Source organism: Lineus longissimus, chromosome 3 (assembly GCF_910592395.1).
Source record: "Lineus longissimus chromosome 3, tnLinLong1.2, whole genome shotgun sequence".
NCBI classification, from domain to species: Eukaryota; Metazoa; Nemertea; class Pilidiophora; order Heteronemertea; family Lineidae; genus Lineus; species Lineus longissimus.
The window spans coordinates 19,869,380-19,890,692 of record NC_088310.1 but is presented as its reverse complement, the minus strand read 5'-3'; the positions used below and the strand labels follow the sequence as shown (position 1 = coordinate 19,890,692).

Here is a 21,313-nt window from a genome sequence, read left to right as displayed (position 1 = left end):
GACTGACCAATAACCTTCACCTTATGACCTGCCTCCACAACAGTATGACAGGAACAAATATTGGAAAACCTCTAGATTAAGAACACTATATAGTATCATGTTGTCCTTTATGGTGAGGTGTCCTAATAGATGAAGTCAGACAAATCGGAAATGAATGATAAATTTGAAATAAATGCATATGGTAGCTTTTTTTCTAAACCATGAAGGATTGGAACTTAGGCCAGAGCTCTAACATTCGTGATGTAGGAGGAAACCAAAGCACATCCGGGAGGGGGGGGGGCACCTACAACTATCAACCTCAGAGATTACAGATTCTGGGATATAAATGTCTCTGTTTCGAGTTTGATTGCCTCAACTTCGAGACAGCTAGGGTGACTACACTCAAACGTAATCTCCTGATAGACAGTGTCTTCTACGTTCACAAGGACACAGAATTCTCCCAAGGCCATCCCTTCAAGTAGAGTCAATTCTACCAAGATACCTCACAGATATCAGAGTATTGGCTGAGGCAACTGACATTGAAATGCTCAGGGTTATCCAGGATGGGACTGAGGGGACATTATGTAATCCCCATAGGCAATGTCATCTTCATTCAAGGACAGTTCACAAAACAGAACCACTCCAAGGCCATCCCTTCACAGGAAGACAACTCTACCACAAATAAGCTTCCCTGATATCAGATTCTGATGTGTTTAGCTCAAGCAACCAAACAATGAAATGTTTCAGGGTTGTCCAAGATAGGACCAAGGGGACACTTGAGACACTGGCCGATGGAGAGAAGCCCCTGGGCATTTCGTGTTGACATTTCCAATGCCTCACAGATTGTCCAGAGTGACGGGACAAACAGGTTGTCACTCTCCAGAGAAAGGACTGTCTCTTTAAGGGTAAATCTTAAGCCGGAGCTCAGTGTTGGAGAATAATTGACAGCTAGGGTGACCACAATGGAAAATAGTTGAATTGGCATGAGTCAAGTCATATCTAATGCTGGTTGGAATGAGAAGACTATGTCAGATACCAAATCTTAGCTTCATTAGAGAATGGACAATTCCTTCTTGTCCTTGGTACGACCACTTTGTGACTACCCTCTCTCTGGAGAAGCGTACAAAGGCTTGTCCAGAGTTGAGACAGAAAATGTTGTCCAACCTGTTGCAAAAACTTTCGAGTCCTCTGTTCTCATTATAAAAGTGTTGATTCAGCAGTGACAAGTGATCAAGAGAAGAATAGGAGAACAGTATCAATATCCAATGTTATACCCTGGGCATTTCAATGTTCCCCTGTCATGCCTGTTGCAGTCCAAGTATTTGCTGACCTCTGTCATCCACTCTGGTCCTCAAGAGTTTGAACACTTACTTGATGAGTGTAGAATATGAGAACCAGGAGGTAAAATCAATGTAGACAAGTAGGTTCTCCATGCACAAAGTGGCTCCACCCTCCATCGAAGTCAAGCATTCGAACAGCAGAAGAAGAAACAAGTACCTCTTGATTACAGATACCAAGTTGTTTTCTGGAGGTACATGGTGTATCTGTTTGAGAAAGAAGTTTCCAGTTTCACTATTGACACCGGTTGACTTTTTTCTAACACAGTGAAAATACTGATTCAATTTTCCGGGCTGATACGGTCAACGGTAATGGTTTCTCATTTCATCTTTGAAACTTGCAAATCAATAATGGCATTTCTTCAACCATATAAGATATCTTGTGATATGTAATCATTCTTCTGGGTCAAGAATGAGGAGTGGACAGTGAATACTGAGGAAGTTTACAAAAGAATCTGTCAATGACACATTGTCACCCAGCTTGCTGAAAAGGAATGATATCATTGACAGCATTTTATGATATGTCCCACATATTGTCTCTGACCAGCAGAACAACAGAGCAGTGAAGGATCGCTTTGATGAGTGAAACCTGTGATTTGTTCAGAGACATTGAGCTTGTCCAAATGATGCGGATATTTCCTGGGATGACCATGTCCAAGATGAAAGAGATTTGTTGGGAACAAATAGCCACAGACAGTGATCTGTCATCGGTGGGGGCATCACTGACAAGAACCCTTTGAAGAAGATCGGCAAAAGAGATAAGGGTACACGGAGTGCGTTTGCATACCCATAGGAAGCAAGCCTCAGCCAAATGTGGGATCATTGTATTTGCTCTGGCCAAAAGGTGGGATGTTGAGTTACATCGGCTTGGCACAATTGAAATCTCAAACTTGGCTCCCATACCTCCGAGATCAGTAAAAGAGATTGGCCAGGCAATCTGAATTTTGTATATTTCTAAAGAGCCTTTACCAATTGCCCATTTTGGTGACTCTAATGTCAACCACTGACAACGCACCAACCAAACATTTTGGTCAAGCCTGATAAAAATGTCGTGCAGAGTGCGAGAAAGTTGTTTCCACATCGGTCAGCAAGAATGTATTAAAAACGCTGACAACAATTTCAGTAATAACCGACAACTATTTGAAGCTCTCCGAGTGAATAAACAACACCAAAGATTTCAATCTGTGGTGAAGGTACTAAAAGGCTGATTGATCGAACCACTTGGCTGTAATAAATGGTGACTCACTGAATTCACCGTCCCCCCTAGAGTGCCTAATCAGAAAACTCCCACGAATTCAGCATTCTTTTTTAACTTCACTACTGGTGTTTCCAGACAATATCTGAATGTCAAGGCTTTTCTCCCAAAGACGATTTCAACCTAGAAGAGGAAATGGGCAGACAACACTTTTTTGATGAAAGAGTCAATTTGATGACATCTGCTGAGTATAGTACAGGTGTTCTGTAATAAAGATCATCTGTTAATTAGTGTAGTTATAATGCCATCTGCTCATTAGTGTAGTTGTTTACTGTAATGCAATCTGTTGATTAGTGACAGTGTTTACTGTAATGCCATCTGCACATTGGTGTAGGTGTTTACTGTAATGCAATCTGTTGATTAGTGACGATGTTTACTGTAATGTCATCTGCTGATTTGGTGTAGGTGTTTAATACTGTAATATCATCTGCTGATTAGTCTAGGTGTTTACTGTAATGTAATCTGCTGACTGAATTGTCAGGTTTTTCATGTCAATAAGTAGGGTCACTAAAGGTGACCACCATGTCGCCTTGCCTACTGATAAGGCGTAGGTGGTCAATATTGTAGATAACGATCGATCGCAAAGGAAGGCAATAAAGTATGAGTATTGGAAACATGACTAAGAGACAAATTTTAAAAGACGAAGGACTATGCGGGCAATGGAGGCGTTTTTAGCAATGACTCTATAGCAAACAAGAAACCAAAACAAGGATACGATCCAGTGCCCTGAACCTCTAGTGATTTAAAATGCAATGAATTATAAATCTCCCGAAGAATGATCAACAGGCTTTGAATGCGCCTAAGAATAGAAGCCACGAAAATAAAGCCTCTGGCCCAATAATGATCTTATAGGAAATATTCTAAGAAAACGCCTGGCCAACAACATTTGTGAATTCTGAAGGCGGTATTTACGCTACATGTGCACATGTCATGAATATTCATCAGTTCCAGCAAATAGGCCCGCACCATGCAATGTTCTGACCCTCCAGGGCTCGACACAAACACACTTAGCTGAATAATAGAACTTGTAGATGGACATAGAACTTGTCTGAGAGGTAAACAAGTATCTTGTTCGGAAGATGTCGGCCTATTGGATATGGAACAATAACCTCGGCCTATTAAGTCCGTGCCTGGGGTTTTTACCATGTACAGGATCACTGCAATATTGTATTTCCCTTTATGGCAATATCATGTAGGCCCTGGTCAATGTGACAGGCCATGACAATGCAATAGAATGGGATTACTTATTACATTTTGATATTCACTGCCACAATGATATTCATAGGTAATAAAGCCGTGTGTTGATATGAATGAGTTTGGCAGGCTGCCATATTAAATCTAGTCAATACAATGACTCCTCAAAGTCAGAAGGGGATTTATCACCATCACTCTGTAGTAAAATTATGCAAATACATGTACATGTATCCGCATTTTTGTGCACTTGCAAAACTTTGGAGAGCCTTTGACACAACAACCACATGTCAGAAGGCCCTGGTACAACAATACTGACACTGAAGCAACAAGTCTGCACTGTGAACTGCGTTGAGAGAAAAACTGAAAAGTTGAAAAACAACACAAAAAACTTTAAGAAACATTGACCCTTTGGACCAAGTCAACAGATTTACCACACCATTGCATTACACTTACAGGATTAAATCTAGATTTTAGACTTAAGAGAAAGACCAGAGATTCAGACCAGCTCAATGCCTACTTGCAAATCTCGTTAGAATAACTGAAAAGAACTCTACATGTTCATTTTTGTGTGGCTGCTTTATCATATGCGACTTATTGTTACTAAATAGAATTAGAAAAAGCCGAAGCAGATTATAAAGTTTAGATCATTTTGTTTTTGCTTTGATCCTTTCTTACTCCTAACATCACAGCATGGGACTATGCAGTTTGTTATGAGGGGTGGAGAATGGGAGGTCAACACAGTGTGGCATAAACAACAGAACAATGCATATCGTTTATGTTTTGTCTTTGAAAAAGAAAAGTGCCCATTGAATGAAGCAGCATGCATTTCATCACTTGCACCTGCACCACAAATCTGAGACAGGCTCATCCACAGAACAATGCAGAGTCATAAACAGGGTCATAACAAAATATAGTTTACAAAATGTTCCTGATCAGGTGAAAAACTTGCAGTGCACTGATGTTGACTATCAAATTGATACAGAGGCACATTATTTCTGTCGCGGATATCAAGAAAATGACCTCTCCTATTTATGAACCTTCCATCACAAATGCTGAAAAGTTGATTTCGTATCCACACCAAGGACAACAGCAACCCTATCTCATCATCTGCATACTGAACTCTGGTTGCTGAACCTATCAAGACTGAACCCAGAGATTGGACTGAGATTTTCAGAGGCAACCTGTTGAATAAGCTCTTGGTGCCTTAATTGTCACAGCCCCAACAAACATTTTTTTCCCTTTAAAAGTTATTTTAGACTCACCACATCAAAAAGTTTCAAACAAGAGTCACGTGGAAATTTGATGTAAATGAATCACAAGTACCGAGCACGTGGGCTGCGCCACGGCACAGTCTCTAATGATCCCACCCAAAGCTTGGGCCACCGAGCACATGGTCGAGATAACTTCAGAAGTAGGTGGCAGCACCTTTCAGACCATGTTTTTAGTCGGTGCATGGGATTTGTCAAAGAACTGTCAAAAGTTACTCAAAAAGTTTATCTGTCCAAGCATTGAAATTTTCTTTGTCCCTTTTGTTTATACACTGTACACTGTAGCCATTTTAGAAGATGAAGGACAGGAAATGTGTGAAGTGAAACAGACTGAGAGGCTGTCCAGACTGATGCAGCATGCAGGGACCATCGACATCTCAACCACACTTTGTGATACATTTGAAATCTCATCAGAAGGGATTGCAAAATGCAAAATGCAACATTGCATTACTTGGTGTAGGCAAAGTTACTTGTACATATAAATAGATGACTGTCTGATAAATGTGACAGAAGAAAGTAAATGCAGATTTACATTTTGTGGGCAGTTTTCAAAGCAATTCAATCTGATAACCTGCAATGCCTCAAATGCATCTGATGACTTCAACCAGGCAAACAAAATTATTGGAAATGACACAAAATTGAGTAGTAGCTATTAGAGGGTCTTAAAGCATTGCTTCTAGCATCAATCTGGGTCCATTATCAATACCGTAATTCATGACTTTAGGACCCTCGGGGTTGTCAACTAGAGAATGAAAAGTGCCCTGGCTATTTCAAAGGCGATTTGGATATTTAAGTTGAAATGAGATAGCATGACGAGTCTGACGAAGCTATCCGCTATTCCTATCCCCTTTGATCCGGTCCAAACCCGAGACTAGCCTGAATGGACTTTCAATTTTAATTACTATGCTGCACCACGCTGGACTCTGACATTAATCAAACATAAATCAAGCAGGCTTTTAAGGATGATTCAAGATGACAAGATAGAGTATCATCTTGGATCGCTACACCTATTGTTTGCCTCACAAACCCCTCAATACAGCATGAACAACTTTTGTCTGACCAAGATGTTTGGAGACAAAGTAACCAGTCGGGTGTGGAGACACTTCAAATCTCTTACCACTACAAACCAGACATAAACTAGGTTCTTAAACTTGTGCCCTTGGACATTTTGAAGGACACTATGTGAAGGACATTAGTGGGCCTCTTGGATGAACCTGAAACATCATTCAGTTTTGACCAGTAATGCTTCCATATCAATGCAACTCTGCTCCTTTACGACCAATTTTGAGGGAACAACTTGATTCGAAATCTAAGACGTTTATCATACAGCAAGTCTACAGACATTTCTGAAAGGCAAACTGTAGGACATACTTCAAATTATATTCTTGATAATGATTTATATATTCTTAATAGTTCAACAGTGATGGTGATCACACAGCTCATCACAAGAGACTTTGAAACAGAGTATACCATTTTAACAGTTTTTGTTCCGAAATCAGTGACTGTGAAGTCATTGGATGGAAATGATTTTATACTTACACCATGATGTAACTTAAGCCACTTTGAACCTATATAAGGCAGTCATTTAGCATAAGTTCTGGTCTGAAGCACATGAGAGGCCCACCTGGGGGTTGTGGTTTGATGAGTGTACTTAAAGAAAAAAAAATCTGACAAGCTTTTGAGAAATCATGGACTTTACCAAAGAATGGCATGAAAGAAGTCAATTAAGCACCTGCAAATTCTAAAAGTGTGTATTTGTACTTTATCATGTAATTAAGGGTACTTTCTGAAGCCTTTGGGAGTTATAATTTACAACAATATAGCCAGGGGACATTGGACACTTAGGTAGAGTTGACATAAGGATTGTCTCTTTGATGAGAGTTTGCTTTCATGGGTGTTTGTGTTTGGCTTTATGAATAATCAATCACAGAAGAAACACAAACAACAGCTAAAGATGCCTTTAACAAGTTAATCTAATTAAACCATTTCTGTAAGCTCGCCCAAGAGCTTTCATGATTTCAAAATGAAACCACTTATGGCAGGATACAGTGATGATATCAGCAACAACTTGGAAAACAAAGAACAGGACTGGCCGAAAATCAGTGAATGTTTTGCCCAAAATCAAGTTCAAACTGGCCAAGATGAGACCCATGAGACAACCTCATCATCAGTCGGCCATTCCAGCACACAGACATTCCTTTAAAAATTGCATGATACCAACCCATTAAGATGCCTGAAAAGGAGGCAGCACTTTTTTCATGTTTTGATGAATAGTCTTCTTTATATTGCACTGGTTACAGGTCAGTGACTCCATTGAGGAGGACTCACATCCAAGAGGCCATGCACAAAAACACAATGTGACTATTCCACCCAATAAGACATACCAGAATAGCACATTCGCAGTGTTGATCAAGAGGAGAATTTTCTCATGTTAAGGGTGAAACTACTTGTAAATCTTCACTGAGATTTGATAATGCATGCTATTGTGTATGACATGAATGCAGAGGATATACGCTCTGCAGCACAAGAAAATCACTTCCAAGTGAATTCTGCAGTATAAGCATCAAAATCCAGTTTCATCACATTGTCAATTGTGGCTGGCAATTTGGATTTAATTGTTTTGCCAGAGGACATTTTGATTGGGAACCTTGCATTGCGATCTGGAGACCATGACAGAATGGTCCATTTGAGATAGGAAACCACTGAATAACTCATTGGTGTGGCTCTCTCTTGGCGTGTTATTAGCCTCTAATTTGACATCTCTCAGACCATAATTATAGGATTTAGCGGCTAATGAGGGAAGCCAATGACATTCCTGAACTGAGACTTTCTGATTCCACAAGCAGGCATTCTTCACCAAGTCAATTAACGGATAAGCTAATGATCCAGGCATAGACATATTCCTCATCAATCAACAGGTTGCAAAGACTATGTCCAGAGACAAATCCTCTGTTACTTCAAAGTGAAAATGAACAGAAAATTGCAGCAATTAACAACTTCTCACCAGAATGTTGATACAACACGTTATAATGAATAGAGCAGTAGCATTGAAATTAAAACATATTAAGACACAGATTATGACAGTTTCCTTTCATTTTACGAGTAATTTTTCAACACTTTTTCAATACAAGCTTTTGAAAGAAATGTAGCTCAAGGAAAGAACAATATCTGGTATCTGGTAGAGTCACAAAAAATTTCACACAATCTTTCCTAAAGGAATTTTGAGGAGCTAATTAGGATCCTTAAGTGACCCTTACAAGGGTCCATTTGGGTCCTTTGATTCCCATAAGAATTAACACAGCTTCTGTGAATGAAAAGTCGTAAATTGTTCCACAAACACAGGAAATATGAGGTGCTAATTATGTAGTACTTCATCAGCCTTCAAGTTACTTAAGAAGTCAGAAGTGATTTCCCATGGTTTGTGCCATTCTCAAGTATGAAATCACGAAACAATTGGAAGGGAAAACAGTGTGGGAAAGGGACTGCGATTTGCGATGTCAAAAGAGGAAGTGATTGTAAAGTGAAGGTGCGTGACAATGGTGTGATGTCAGAGTTAATTACAGCCACTGTTTCATCATTTCCTGTGGAGGATGACTGCTGAAGTACATGTAATTGCAGTGAATTAGTGTGACCTTCAAATTGGATGACACGTTCATTCAATTGCTTTTCCATGAATAGGAAGGGAAAAACTATTGCCTTTGATCGTCAAGATTGAACTTCAATGAACCTAATCCTTGCCAAAGACTAACTAACTCTTGTTGAACATAGTCAGATTGCCTCAATGCCGTAAACTGAAACTCTACCTAAAATTCAGATACAAAATTTCATGCTAAAGCATTTTGCAATGGATGAGGTAGACACCGCAATCAAAAGATACCCTTTGGTGGAATTGGCAAATAAGATTTATCAGCACAGAAAAAACGAGAAGTGCTTTTATCGAGGACTAAATGCACCTCAAGTATAAACACCCCTCTGGTCGAAACCTTCGTGCTAATGGCAAATGCATCAAGGGATGCGCAATCAAATTAGCTATGAAAATAAGACCACAATGTGCTCTTAGGCGCAGAGATCTAGGGTTCAGATCTTATGACAAAACGGATGACCCATCATCAATATCGATAGGGTCGGTGTTTATCTAGACCATCTAGACACACCATCAACACAATTCATAGATCACAATCCTGACCCACAGCCATTTATAGCGTAAACAGGGCTAAAAATAACCGAGATTCTGGAACCAGCATCGTGGGAAATCACAACATCTGATGACAGTGCCAACCTGTTCTGATCAAGCTGGTCACCCACCTGTGACGGCCAAAGGGGCATCATTGTCTTGGCAATGACAATAATTCTTCATAACAAGACAGCATCATGAATTGTGTTATCTCACATATGAATTACTGCAAACCCAGTCAGGAACGGTCACAAGACAGTACCATGCACTGTGTTCTCTTCTGGTAAGCAATCACAGATGAATTACTGCAAATCCAGTCAGGAACTGTCACAAGACAATACCATGCACTGTGTTCTCTTCTGGTAAGCAATCACAGATGAATTACTGCAAACCCAGTCAGGAACTGTCACAAGACAGTACCATGTACTGTGCTAACTCTCCTTGTGTAAGCTGTCATAACCTCGGTCAGGAACTGTCCTAACTAGCAGTCACGGAAATAAAACAACAGAAATGCGACTGCCATCTAAAAGTGGTCAAGGGTTAAAAGCCCACATATCTCTCTAATAATGTGCCAAATCATGCAATCAGAATGATAACTAATTGAGGAAGTATAAATAAAGAGCAATTTGAGAGAGAGGCCATACAAATTATGAGCTGAATGACACCATGAATCTAATCACTTCTAAACACAATTGGGCACATGCAAGCACGTCGGCTGCAGATCAAACATAATTGGAGAGGATACAATCAATAGATGGAGGGGCGGAAGTAGCAGCACTTAGCGATACATTAGCTTTGTGGCTTCAAAGTTTTAGAGAGTTGTAACCTCCTCCATTTGTAGTGAGATTACAAATATCATAACGTTTGGGGAGCTATGAGCTAGGAAGGTAATTTCTGTTGAAGTCAGAGTCACTGAGCCTATATGGCACTAAGCTAGAAACCTAGAAACTTAAAGGGAACACAGAAGAAGAACTCAAAAGAGAATAAAGCAGACGGAAGAAAAGCAGGCAATTTTTACTGAGGCACATTTAGATTTCGCCAATGTCACAGCCCTCCTTGGGTTAATATGACAACATAGTAAAGAGGATGAGGAAATTTGTGATAAATATTAGCCAGCTGGTTAATCCATGAGAGTCAATACACAGGAAGGGAAAGGTCCGTAGGGTGTTTGGTCCGTCCTTGGTCATTCAATGGGAGGTGGTGCAACGTGAGGGCTGGGTTCCTGATCAACACACACAGCTGCAACAATGGACATCCGATCATCACACTGAAACCCTTTTTGATCCCTGTCAGCACATTATCACACTAATGTATGCAGCTGTCAGCTTTGTTTTGAATGATATTTGGCGCATTATTTGACTGGTTAGCTGTGTATACGGTGATAAGAGAGAAGAGCAACACTCGACAAATTTGATATTATTGTGGTCATGCACTGGTCCTTCTCTTTTTCATTGTTCACCTGAGCAACAAATAAGACATTTTCCCAACACAAGCAGTTAGAGCACCTAAACTTCTTCAGCAAAGGGTTCAAGTAAATGAAATGTAAACACAGACCAGCAAGGAGAGGGTTAAAGAACTTTCAACAGAGAATGACAGGATATGCCCCAGGTCAAATTGTCCACCTGGTTAATCTTTGGGACAACATTACAAGACATACACCCTCAGGCAAGAGCACACATCCTTGAAAGTAGCCCAATTCATGGTCATTCATTCAACCCATTACATCACCTAAGAATAAGATGGATCCCTCATAGTCATTTCTGAGGACCTTCTGGTGATTGTTCATAGATAAGCTATGAAAACAAGTAATTGATAAACATATTTAAAGTAGATAGTTCTAAATTCTTTTGTAGGTATATTTTCTTTAAGGAAGGGTGAAGCCAACTACAGGGCAGGGCAATGTATTTTGTTTCTGAATACAGTTATGGCCATATCGGTTCCATTCCGACTCTTAGGTTTTCTTGACCTTCTTCTTCATGTACCAACTTATACTTCACCAGGACGTTGGGGGGAGCGTACCAAGGGTGTAGCGATGTCAAAGCCTTTGGGATCTAGATGCAGAGGTTGATCCGTGCGATGGAATTGCTTCAACATCAAGATTGCATAACTCTCCACTAAGAATGGTAACACCAGCAACCACATCTTGCAGCACATATATCTGAAAGGGCAAGAAGCAGTAGTTTTATCACCTAGAAGTAAAGGACTCAAAAGACTGCCAGGCCATTTAAAGAGAGAAAAGTTTTAAGGGCAACAGGTTGAGACAGTAGCAGCATATTCTCAGTGAGTCTACAATAACTGCGGAGGAAAGGACAAGAAACGAACCATTTACAAAACCAATCCTCAAAACCTTTCTCAGGGCAGTAATAGTTAATTGACTTGTCAAACAAGACCCTGAGGGATTGCCTCAGCATCTTCTCGAACAATAACATTGATTTGTGTTTTTTCTTCCCAAAGCAAACTAATGACACCCAAGAAAGGCAAAAGCAACAGGCAGTTCCCCCCCATTCAGGTCTAGAGGCAGGTAGTGAGACTAGGACAATTGGACAATAGCTGGTATTATCTAACTGTGTACAGGAGGTAAACAGCCCAACCACTCCTTAGGAAATCCTCATGAAATCCTTTCAAGTTTTATGCTGATGAGATTTCTTTGCCAAGCTTTCTGAGCTTCACCTGTGTAATCAACCTGTTTGATTTATCACATTGAAAGCTAGGAAAAGAGACCAATTTGTATCGGCAAGTTCAGCCTAAGCTGACCAAAATCTGAAACACATTACGTACAGGCTCCATGTAGAATCAACATGTGGTCTTCTTCTTTAGCTTAAATATAAAAGAATGGAATCGGTCAAGATAAAGAATGAAGTACTGGTAAATAAATTAAAATCTGAGATAGAATTTGACCACAAAGCAAATAAGACTCCACTTTATCTTCAGGTAAATCTATGTAATGACTTATCCTTAGAGCCAACATTGTGTCATCAAATTAACTAATTCAAATACTAGAGAGGTCCTTTCAAAGAAGCAGTGGTCAGATAAATGAAAATGACTCAATGTCAGAAAAGATCTTGAAGATCAAAGTGACGAACAAGGATGGTTGTCTGATCAACCTCTGAATGGGACATTTGACCACCAAGAGATTGTCATATTATCCTACTGGGGGGCGTCAATGACTGAGGGGACAGCAGGGGACGAGCAACTGATGGAATAACACCACCAATAAGTGTTAAAGTACCGAATGGTCAAGTTTGACAAACATTTTTATCGATACTGACAATTTTGATATTGAACTTCCACTGAAAATGATCTTGACCAGAAAAAAGATCATGAAGTGTTCTATGTAGCCAACATGGAGATGAAGTGACCACTCATGCTCATCTATCATTTACACTATCTTGTCAATGTTTGCCTAGGACAATCAAGCCAGGCTGCCTTGGGGGCAGGTAGACATTTGATTTATGATAACCCAGGACACAGCAAAGATATGGCTTACACAATCAACATCCGGCATGGGAGGGGCCACGCCAAACACAATTTGAAAAGAATTTTATTGGCCAGCTTCTTGTGTTGACAATAAATACCACCATGTGATCGGCATAAAAAGTCAAGAGATGTGCCCCAGTGATCATGAATAAGATTTGGTTCCACAGACCTTTGAAGGTTGCAGATGAATATGATTTATTCTTTTCACATCATGCAAATATTTCTCAAAGGTACATTTTGTGGGCTGTCGAAAAATACTTCCTCGCTCGGCCTGGATGAAAAGCTTCTGTTATAATGGAATTAAGACATAACAAATCCTTCTCATCACTGAGTGTTCGTTTTGACAATATATTTGTGTTGTTTGATTCATGTCTTCCCAAATTGATCATGGGGACAAGGACGACAACCAAAGGCTGGGATAAGACCGCTTTAAGAGATTGAAAAGTCATTACATTTCTTTTTTTAGTTATCTCTCTCCCACTAGAAGAAAGATGTTGGCGGACATTGAATAAATGAATATGACATTCCACACAGGCATATTCTTTGACTTGGAAGTTGGGACTCATCACTTCCAGGATTTGAGCACGGTTCTCAAATCACTACACCACCATGCTGCCCAATAGGGGTTAATGGTGCAACAAAAAACGCCCTGGGGGTGTGAGAGTGGAGCAAATCAGAGCCATGAAACCCTATAGAAAACCAGTGAAGCGCACGAGGCATTATACTTATAATGCTACTGATGCAAGATATTCTAAAGAAATTTCTTTAAGAATTTTTACAAACAAAATACTTCATTGATTCAAGTTAAATAGCTTTGGATGCAGAGGTTTTGAATGGACAGGATGTTTGGTCTTCAAGTATAAAAGAATTTAGTTGACAAAAGGTACATAAAAGCCAAACTTTTTTGTGAGGAGGCTTTCTCTGAGAATTATCCCAGAAAATTGAAAAGGTAAGAGGAGAAAGAATAGGCAGGAGAATAGAGTAACGTTTCCAAAGCAAATTAAGCAATGTTGATTTATACTTTAGCCTTCATAGTAAATCACAATTGTTGGTCCAATTGGTGGAGTATAAATATTACAAGGATTTGTAAGGTCTAAACATTGGACATAACTTAAGTTGACACAAGAGATTTTAGTGATAAGTATATCGAAATACTTTTTGATGTGGAGATGTAACATTTCTAGTAAACACACAGAATATGTTTGTATTTTGATAAAACATTATTTGATATGGAAGAAACTTATTTCTCAGTTGGTTAAATGCTCAAATTTTACAACCATCAGCTACTATACATGTATAAGTAAATAGTAATAACCCATTTTTTTGGTGGGAAACACTAAAGTTTGCATATAAATATGACATCATCGAGTTGACTGAGACAGTACCAAAGCTCAGCAATCAAATTGACTATATTGGAGAAGTTGTCATATTCAATATTCTCACCAGCGAACCCATAATAATGTTCTAGTTGCATGGTCAGTGAATTAATGCATCATCATCATCATCATTGTCATCAATTAAGGACAAGACTCCATAAACAGCAGACCAGGTGCAGATAAGAGTGATGAGCAATGAGCAATGAAGGAAGTTCTGCTTCCCAGAATGTCTTAATCTGCCAGAATAATTTAACAGTCATATCCTGCTATTTCCTATATTGATTAGTCTCAAAGGACCAGGTGACTAATTTATTTTATGCTTGATTGCATAATGTGTGGGAGTATAGATGACTGATTGGGCATGGCCATGAAGATATAGCTTAAAATGTCATAGCGACTGTGACATCATCAACGCAATAATTTCAAGCTGGTCATAAATTTTGAAGACATTGCTACGGTAAGTTTGTAAATGATGTCATTAATCTTTGTGACATCATCACTGCAAAAATATCGAATAAGCTGTCAACAATGCACGATATCCTGAATACTGAAAAGACCCAATTGATATCTCTTCGACTGGCCCATCATCAGGATAAAGACTTCCACATGATCACTGTGCTGTCGTATAACCTCATCAAAACAAGTTGAACGGCTTCTTTTTTCATGGTCCAATGTATCTTTGGCAACTGGGTCCTCTCTTCCCAGCATCTTTCTATGGCTAGCTGTCCCCATTAAAAAGTCTCCTCCCCATAGCCCATGGGGGCAACCTTTCTCCAGTATAAAATAATACTTGCTAATTTCCCAACAACAAAAACCTCCCAGGCTAAGCTGAAGAAATTACAGTAAGATTTCACTATAAGGACAAAATAAGAGGTTTAAGCTTGGTTATTTTTGAGAATTTCCACCTCATTTGATGACATCAAAGTCCAGACAATGGTTGCCCAGTATCAGGTCCTGGCCAGAGCCTTCAATTAGGGTCGGGTTTATTTTTGAGTTGTCCACCTCATCAGCCAGCATGAATAGGAGACACCATGAAGCCTCTTGAGTCTCAGTAACTGGACAATGGGGGACACATAATACAGCAGGTTCATTGCAGGGGACCCACCCCAATTAAACATCAGGGGGTGATGACCACTCAGGTCATACTGTGGCTGTCCTGGGCAGCAACTCTTACCTGGACCCAAAGCGCTTTTTAGCTATTTCAGTTTTTTATTTGACCAGCGTCAGACCATATGAAATAGTGCCAGTAAGATAAGAATCGCAATGAAATGCATATAGTGAACTGATCATTTCTATGGGCACAAGTGCAGATTTTCGCCTGTACTGCTGCCTTGATGTGTGGGAATGTTGAACTCAACAAAGACAATTTGAATTTATTGGCAATGACCGATGCGTATATGATCAATTGACTGATAAAAGAGCATTGACCCAAATGGTCTGATGCAAACCGTGTACAAGTTTCTCCCCAGGACAATCTTCGGAGGTATTTCTGATTTGTTGTCTCACATAATTGTGTATGCAAGCACCAAGAGTAATTTATTGGCACAATCAACAGATCAGTCATGCCAAATTTGTTGATTTAATGAGACAAAAGTATGTAATAAACCAATTTTGAACATCAAAACAGAATGGTTGTCACTGTAAAAGACTGCCATGGAAAGAAAGTGAATTTGTTCCCCACTGGTTGGCGCCATACCCCTTGACCAATGGATCATCCAAGACCATGTAGTAAGGGTCTACCGGTTGTACTCAAAATCATTCTAGCTGAAGCTAGAATCAAAGGGCAATAACTGATGCAAAAAAACAGCAGAAAAAGACGAAAGACGGGTCAGGACTGTACCTGCCAGGACTGAAATAGAGGGGTTATAAGTATATATTTGGGCTTATCATAACATGTGGAAAAGCTTTTGATTAAAGACGTGGAAAGCTTTCTATTTTTTCTGGGATGCCCTGTAGCGCGGCACAGCCACAATACCATGAATACCATGTACCATGATGAGGCCAACTCGAGAGGTCGAAATAAGTGTGATGATAAATTTCAAAGAAAATCAAGTCTGCTATCTTGAATTGGAAACGATATTACCTCATTCCAAACTACAGCAGATGACGTTCACGAAAATCAGCTGACAGAATTTGCAAGTCAAATATCATGAAATATTTCTCCAACAGATGCCACTACCAATAAAAGTTTTATTGGCGGGAACCTTTGAGGATATATCAAGTTTAATAACACCAGTGCTGCCACCTGGACACATTCAATGGAACTGAACTTCTTCTGAAACAGGAGCTGGAACATTGCATGGGGAGGGGGAGGGGGGGGCTGCATGATAAGGGATGACCTCAGAAAAGAAGCCATGTGGTCCTGGTATCTTAAGTTCAAGTCTGTGTGGCACATCAAGTCGCAGTAGATGGTGCGGTGACTACACGTTCACAAGGATCTTCCTCCCTCACACTGTCGCCCATACCATCTGAGCTCAAGTGCAGTGTTTATAGCAGTGTGCTGTATGCATAAACTCAAAAATTGAGATGTAATATTGACATATGATAGATTGAAGAGGTAAATTATATCATGCAGGGTGATTTATTTTCAAAATGGGCCAGATAATTTTTTTCTGACCCAGTTTAAATCCACTCAAGGACCACTTCAAATGGTATCGATCTATGAATAGAACTGTAGTCTAAATATAGACCTCAGTCCAGAAATAGACATCCAAAAATTTTATCGCCAAAAATGTCTGGCCTCAATCTTTTGGTTCGAATGTTAGTTCATGCCGATCCCCTGTCAAGGAGGAGACTTTAGGACTGATATTCACCGTCGATAAGTCGGCATGATGTTAGTACTGCTTGTTCCAAAACCTCAGAAATACATGCAAGGGAACATGGTTGGTCAATTTGCCAGCTGCAATTAATGAAAGCGAAGAAAAATATTATCGTTTCCAGGAGAAGCAGTTAGCACAGAAATCACAGCCACCAGAGTTGGTTCCTACAAATCAAACAGACACAATGTTATCTTGGCGATCAGATTATCATGGCTCCAAGAGCAGCATGCCACGTTCCTCTCAAAGCATATTTCTGACATGACATCACCCAAGTTTTATTGCGCTATTATTGTTTAATGATAAAGTGAGATAACGGCATCCGTGCTCTGATATTTGATGATACATTGTTTTAGCTCAATTAATGAAAGTGTTTTCTTCTTTCTGTTTCAATACAACATCATTGAAAATATTCCTCAGACAACCCGTCACCTCCAGTTAAATTAACTGTATCTACTTTCTTTCTATCGTATTGTCATGGGGAGTAATAAGTGTCTTTCCAGACAACGAATGTCATTCCGAGGATATTGCTGAATTCATGCAATTGCTCTTTTCCTCGCAAACTAATGACTTAACTGATGAAACTATTGTAATTTCATTTCATCCAAGGTCAGCCCGGCATGCTGAACAGCTCATGTCTCATGATCACTTGGTTTTCAGGACTTATAATACGTAACCAGTCTGACAGTCAATGTTACAGACTGCTAACTGGCTCTTGTCTGGTCATTTAGGCTAATCATTTTCGCAATTAAAAGCACCATATCCTGTTGACAACTGTAGCAAAAATTCCGACAGACTCATCAATCATAGCCAACAAGTTAAACAATGACCTGCATGAAAATTAATGCATGATCATACAGTGATTATGTTATAGCTTGCCATAAAGAATATGCAAGTATTTTTAGCAATACTGTTTTGCCACTGTACTGTAAAACCAGTCAGGAGCGGCTGTGGCACCTCCTTCAATGCTGTGATGGACCATACCATCAAAGGAGATTTAGAAAGTTCTGACGACTTCTGACCGATGAGACCCGAACCTCGATTTTGGAAATAAAGTCTATCGTTTTGTAACTGCGTTTTAGACAAAGCTGGGCGCCTGTTAACCCTAGAAATGCAGCCAGAAAATAAGACACTCCAGAAAATAGATGGATCAATAAGAATTTTCACATTGTAAACTCAGAATAAACACACAGATAGCGTTATCAATGTATTTGTAGTCATCAGCATGGTGCAATTTATGTGCAGTGACACATTTGTTTATGTAGCACTGACCTGTTGACTACCTATGACTTTAAATATTTGTATCTCACTTGGATATTATCGGAGTTATCGAAGCTGTTTCTATGACTAGTGCAACAAGGTATGGGAATCGCGCATCGATGATGTGATGGCAGAGAACAGAAATCACTGAAGGAGGTGCCACAGGCCCGCTCCTGACTGGTTTTACAGTACAGTGGCAAAACAATATTGCTAAAAATACTTGGGGTGTTGCCCGGGTTGTCATCTTTTTGGTGACTACTCTAAATCGGACATATACCCATCATGATCACCATTTTAAAGCTTGGTGGCAAGAATGAACAGAACTGGGCCTTCGTATTTGCTATTAAGGCCCGATATACTTACTTGATTTGTTTTCTATACCACTTTTAACAAAATCTGACTAAAGTACCTGAAATGGGAAGAGGAATTTATAGGTAATCTCCATTGTTATTCCCATGTAGAATGTAATTCCTGTGTGATTGGGAAGGGGGGAGGATTCTCTGATTGATCTCTTCCTAGAAATAGCTATTTTAGGGTCCTAGTTTCCAAGTCAGCCAGGGGGCAGATGTATCTTTTTAAGGAGGCAAGTTCTTCCAAAGTTGTGACTGGCACAGCTTAGGCACAAGCATAAAGTTACAAGAAAGGAGGATTCAAGCTCAAATTGGTCAGTTAAGCCAATATTGTAGTGATATATGCATAGTCCAGCAGGTTTAAGGTATGAATTCCATCTTAACAGGAAGGGAAGAGTATCCTTACCCCAAGGCTGGTGATTATGTCAAGATAATAACTGTTCTTAACCACAGATTACCCTAATGGATTACACCCTTGATTTGATAAAGACCCAATCAAGTGGATACAAGGATTACTAAATATACTGTACATACTTGTATTACAGAGGTATTAGATCATACAGTGATCATAATCATGGGCTAAGCATCAGTTACCAAGAACACCAGCTATCTTCCTGGTCCAGCCTCATCCCTACTGCTGGCAACTACAGAGAAATCTAAGACAGTTTTTACATAATCCTATTGAGAAAATAGAAAATCAATACCAAACCCAGTAGGCCTTATTTTCACAAAATATTTTATTTGCCCAATCAAGCTGATAGGAATGGGGAGCTAGTCAGGAATTTTCATTATCGATAGCAACACAGCGGGCTTCAACCTTAAGTTTCAACAATAACTTTCACATCTCGATGGCAACTCCTTAAGAAGGAATGCTGCTGGTATCATTATTTCACAATGACTGATTCATCATTAAACCTAAATGCATCTTTGCAGCTTTCAATCTCCAAATATTCAGGTCCATTTAAGAGAATAAACAAGGTGACTGAGTGTCGTATTCTAAACAACTTCCATCGCATTCCCTTTAATGCTTTGTTTCACTTTCTTAGTAAAATTCCAAAAGTGGAACTGGTGACACAAAATCAAAAGACACGCAGCTACTAAAGCCTTTAGCCTTTGTGAAGTGGGCTAAAGTGGCTCATATTAGTTGACAAGAAAGCCAAAATCATAAAAAATTTCACCAGAAACTAAGTGATTCTTCCAAAATCAATCGCTTCAGCCAAGGCGCTTCAGCAACAGTAATGAATTAAACCAACAATCCAATTGGTTTTGCCTACTGGTGCAGCAGGTACCATGATGTTGTTGTTTCTCCAGATGAGCACGATCTAACAGTCATCATCCATACTTAATGATGTGAACAGGGCAGAAGTTTGTAAACAATTATCTGCTTATCCTGGTTGGTTTCTACCAACCTGAGGCAAGTATCAAGGTGTAATTGTGTAATAAACAAGGTGTGTACAGCCACTTTGAACCTTGAGGTATCCAACTACATTATGTCAAAATATCTAATGGACTTACAATTAATCAAGCTCGAGGAAATATTCAGCTGTTATCATACCATTGAAATAATGATGATTCATCCACACCCAATTCAAAATAAGAAAGAAGTAGTTTTGATTCATTTATGATTTCATCCAAATAGAAATTAAGGAGAGACAATTCTGGGGCACCCTGTACTGCAACTTTTGAATTTGATTATCTCCTAAGATCTTTTTTTATTGCATTGGAACTCAATATTTCCTTCATCACCTAACAGCCTTTTACTTCACTATAACTGATCAGATCATTTTTATCAAATTATTTTCCTTATTTTTTTCACACAGGAAGATTGTAGGTGTAGGTCATGTAATTGTCCAAAGAACCACATGGCTGAGTGAGTGGCCATCCATTCTGGAAGGTTACATAAGTTTCACCTGGAGGGACAGGCTCTGAGGAAGGGCAATAAAAACACAGGAAACCACAAGGCTATCCATTCCATCACCAAGGGGGTCTGTCCAACATATCAGTGACAATACTATCAACATGCCTGCTACTAATGAACATTTCTCTCAATATTGGGGGTAAGGTTATGTAAGCCCAGCCCCAGGGATGGACACTCAACACTTCCAAGCAAATAAAGGTTCCAATATAGCTTCTGATGGATATGGCACTGCTGGGCAGTAGACAGGTCTAGGAGGGAGCAGTCAGAGTGGTGTAACCCTTATACAACTCCTGTGCCATATGCTGCTGGTAATGGAGATTAATATAGCACTGTTGTTTTGCCAATAATTAAGAAACAGGTGTAGAGGAACTTGTGATATAACAGAGAGATTAACCCATTAGGGATCTATGACTACTGTTTGTCTAAATGTCTCTCACTGCATTTGCACCCTTACCCCATCTTTTTATATTTTGCAAACTCTGGACTTCAAAAGATGATTGGTTGTCAGAGGAGGAAAGGGAAGGGGCTTGCCCTTTCCGTTGATACCTACATCATAATTTGTTTCTAATATTCAAATGCAGTTTGATTAATTGAAGTGCGGACTCGAATCTTTTGCAATCCAGGATCTGTTCCGTCATAGCCATCGCCACTATCTTCTGAAAAGACAAAGACAAAGGCACAATCAGTTATTGATCAGAATCAGTGTTCTGAGAAGACGAAAGACAACAGCACAATCCGTCAAACTTGAAGGGTTTGAGACAGAGCCACCTGGAGTGAATGTTTGAAACCAAAACTAAGACAAACCAGTCAAACCTTATCATTTCAGAGACTGTTTTTAAAACTCATTTATGAGTGACATAACATTTCTGCATAAGACAATACTGCGAGTGTGGGAAAATCTCCCAACTT

The 21,313-nt window shown here is 39.6% G+C and overlaps 1 protein-coding gene across 6 annotated transcripts in view; it reads right to left on the bottom strand.

Annotated features, from left to right (window-relative positions):
• The window catches only part of LOC135484146 (DNA repair protein RAD51 homolog 2-like), an 85,949-nt gene that overhangs the window by 44,209 nt on the left and 20,427 nt on the right, over positions 1–21,313 (bottom strand). For 4 of the 6 annotated variants that reach the window (XM_064765312.1, XM_064765308.1, XM_064765313.1 and 1 more), the window contains exons 10-13: positions 20,955–21,060; positions 18,500–18,545; positions 11,986–12,024; positions 11,227–11,365 (exon numbers count right to left, since the gene is read on the bottom strand). In XM_064765312.1, the coding sequence (XP_064621382.1) occupies positions 20,969–21,060 (92 nt within the window). In that variant the 3' untranslated portion in view covers positions 11,227–11,365; positions 11,986–12,024; positions 18,500–18,545; positions 20,955–20,968. The remainder of the gene's footprint in view (positions 1–11,226; positions 11,366–11,985; positions 12,025–18,499; positions 18,546–20,954; positions 21,061–21,313) is intronic. The other 2 variants (XM_064765311.1, XM_064765309.1) reach the window with 2 other exon arrangements.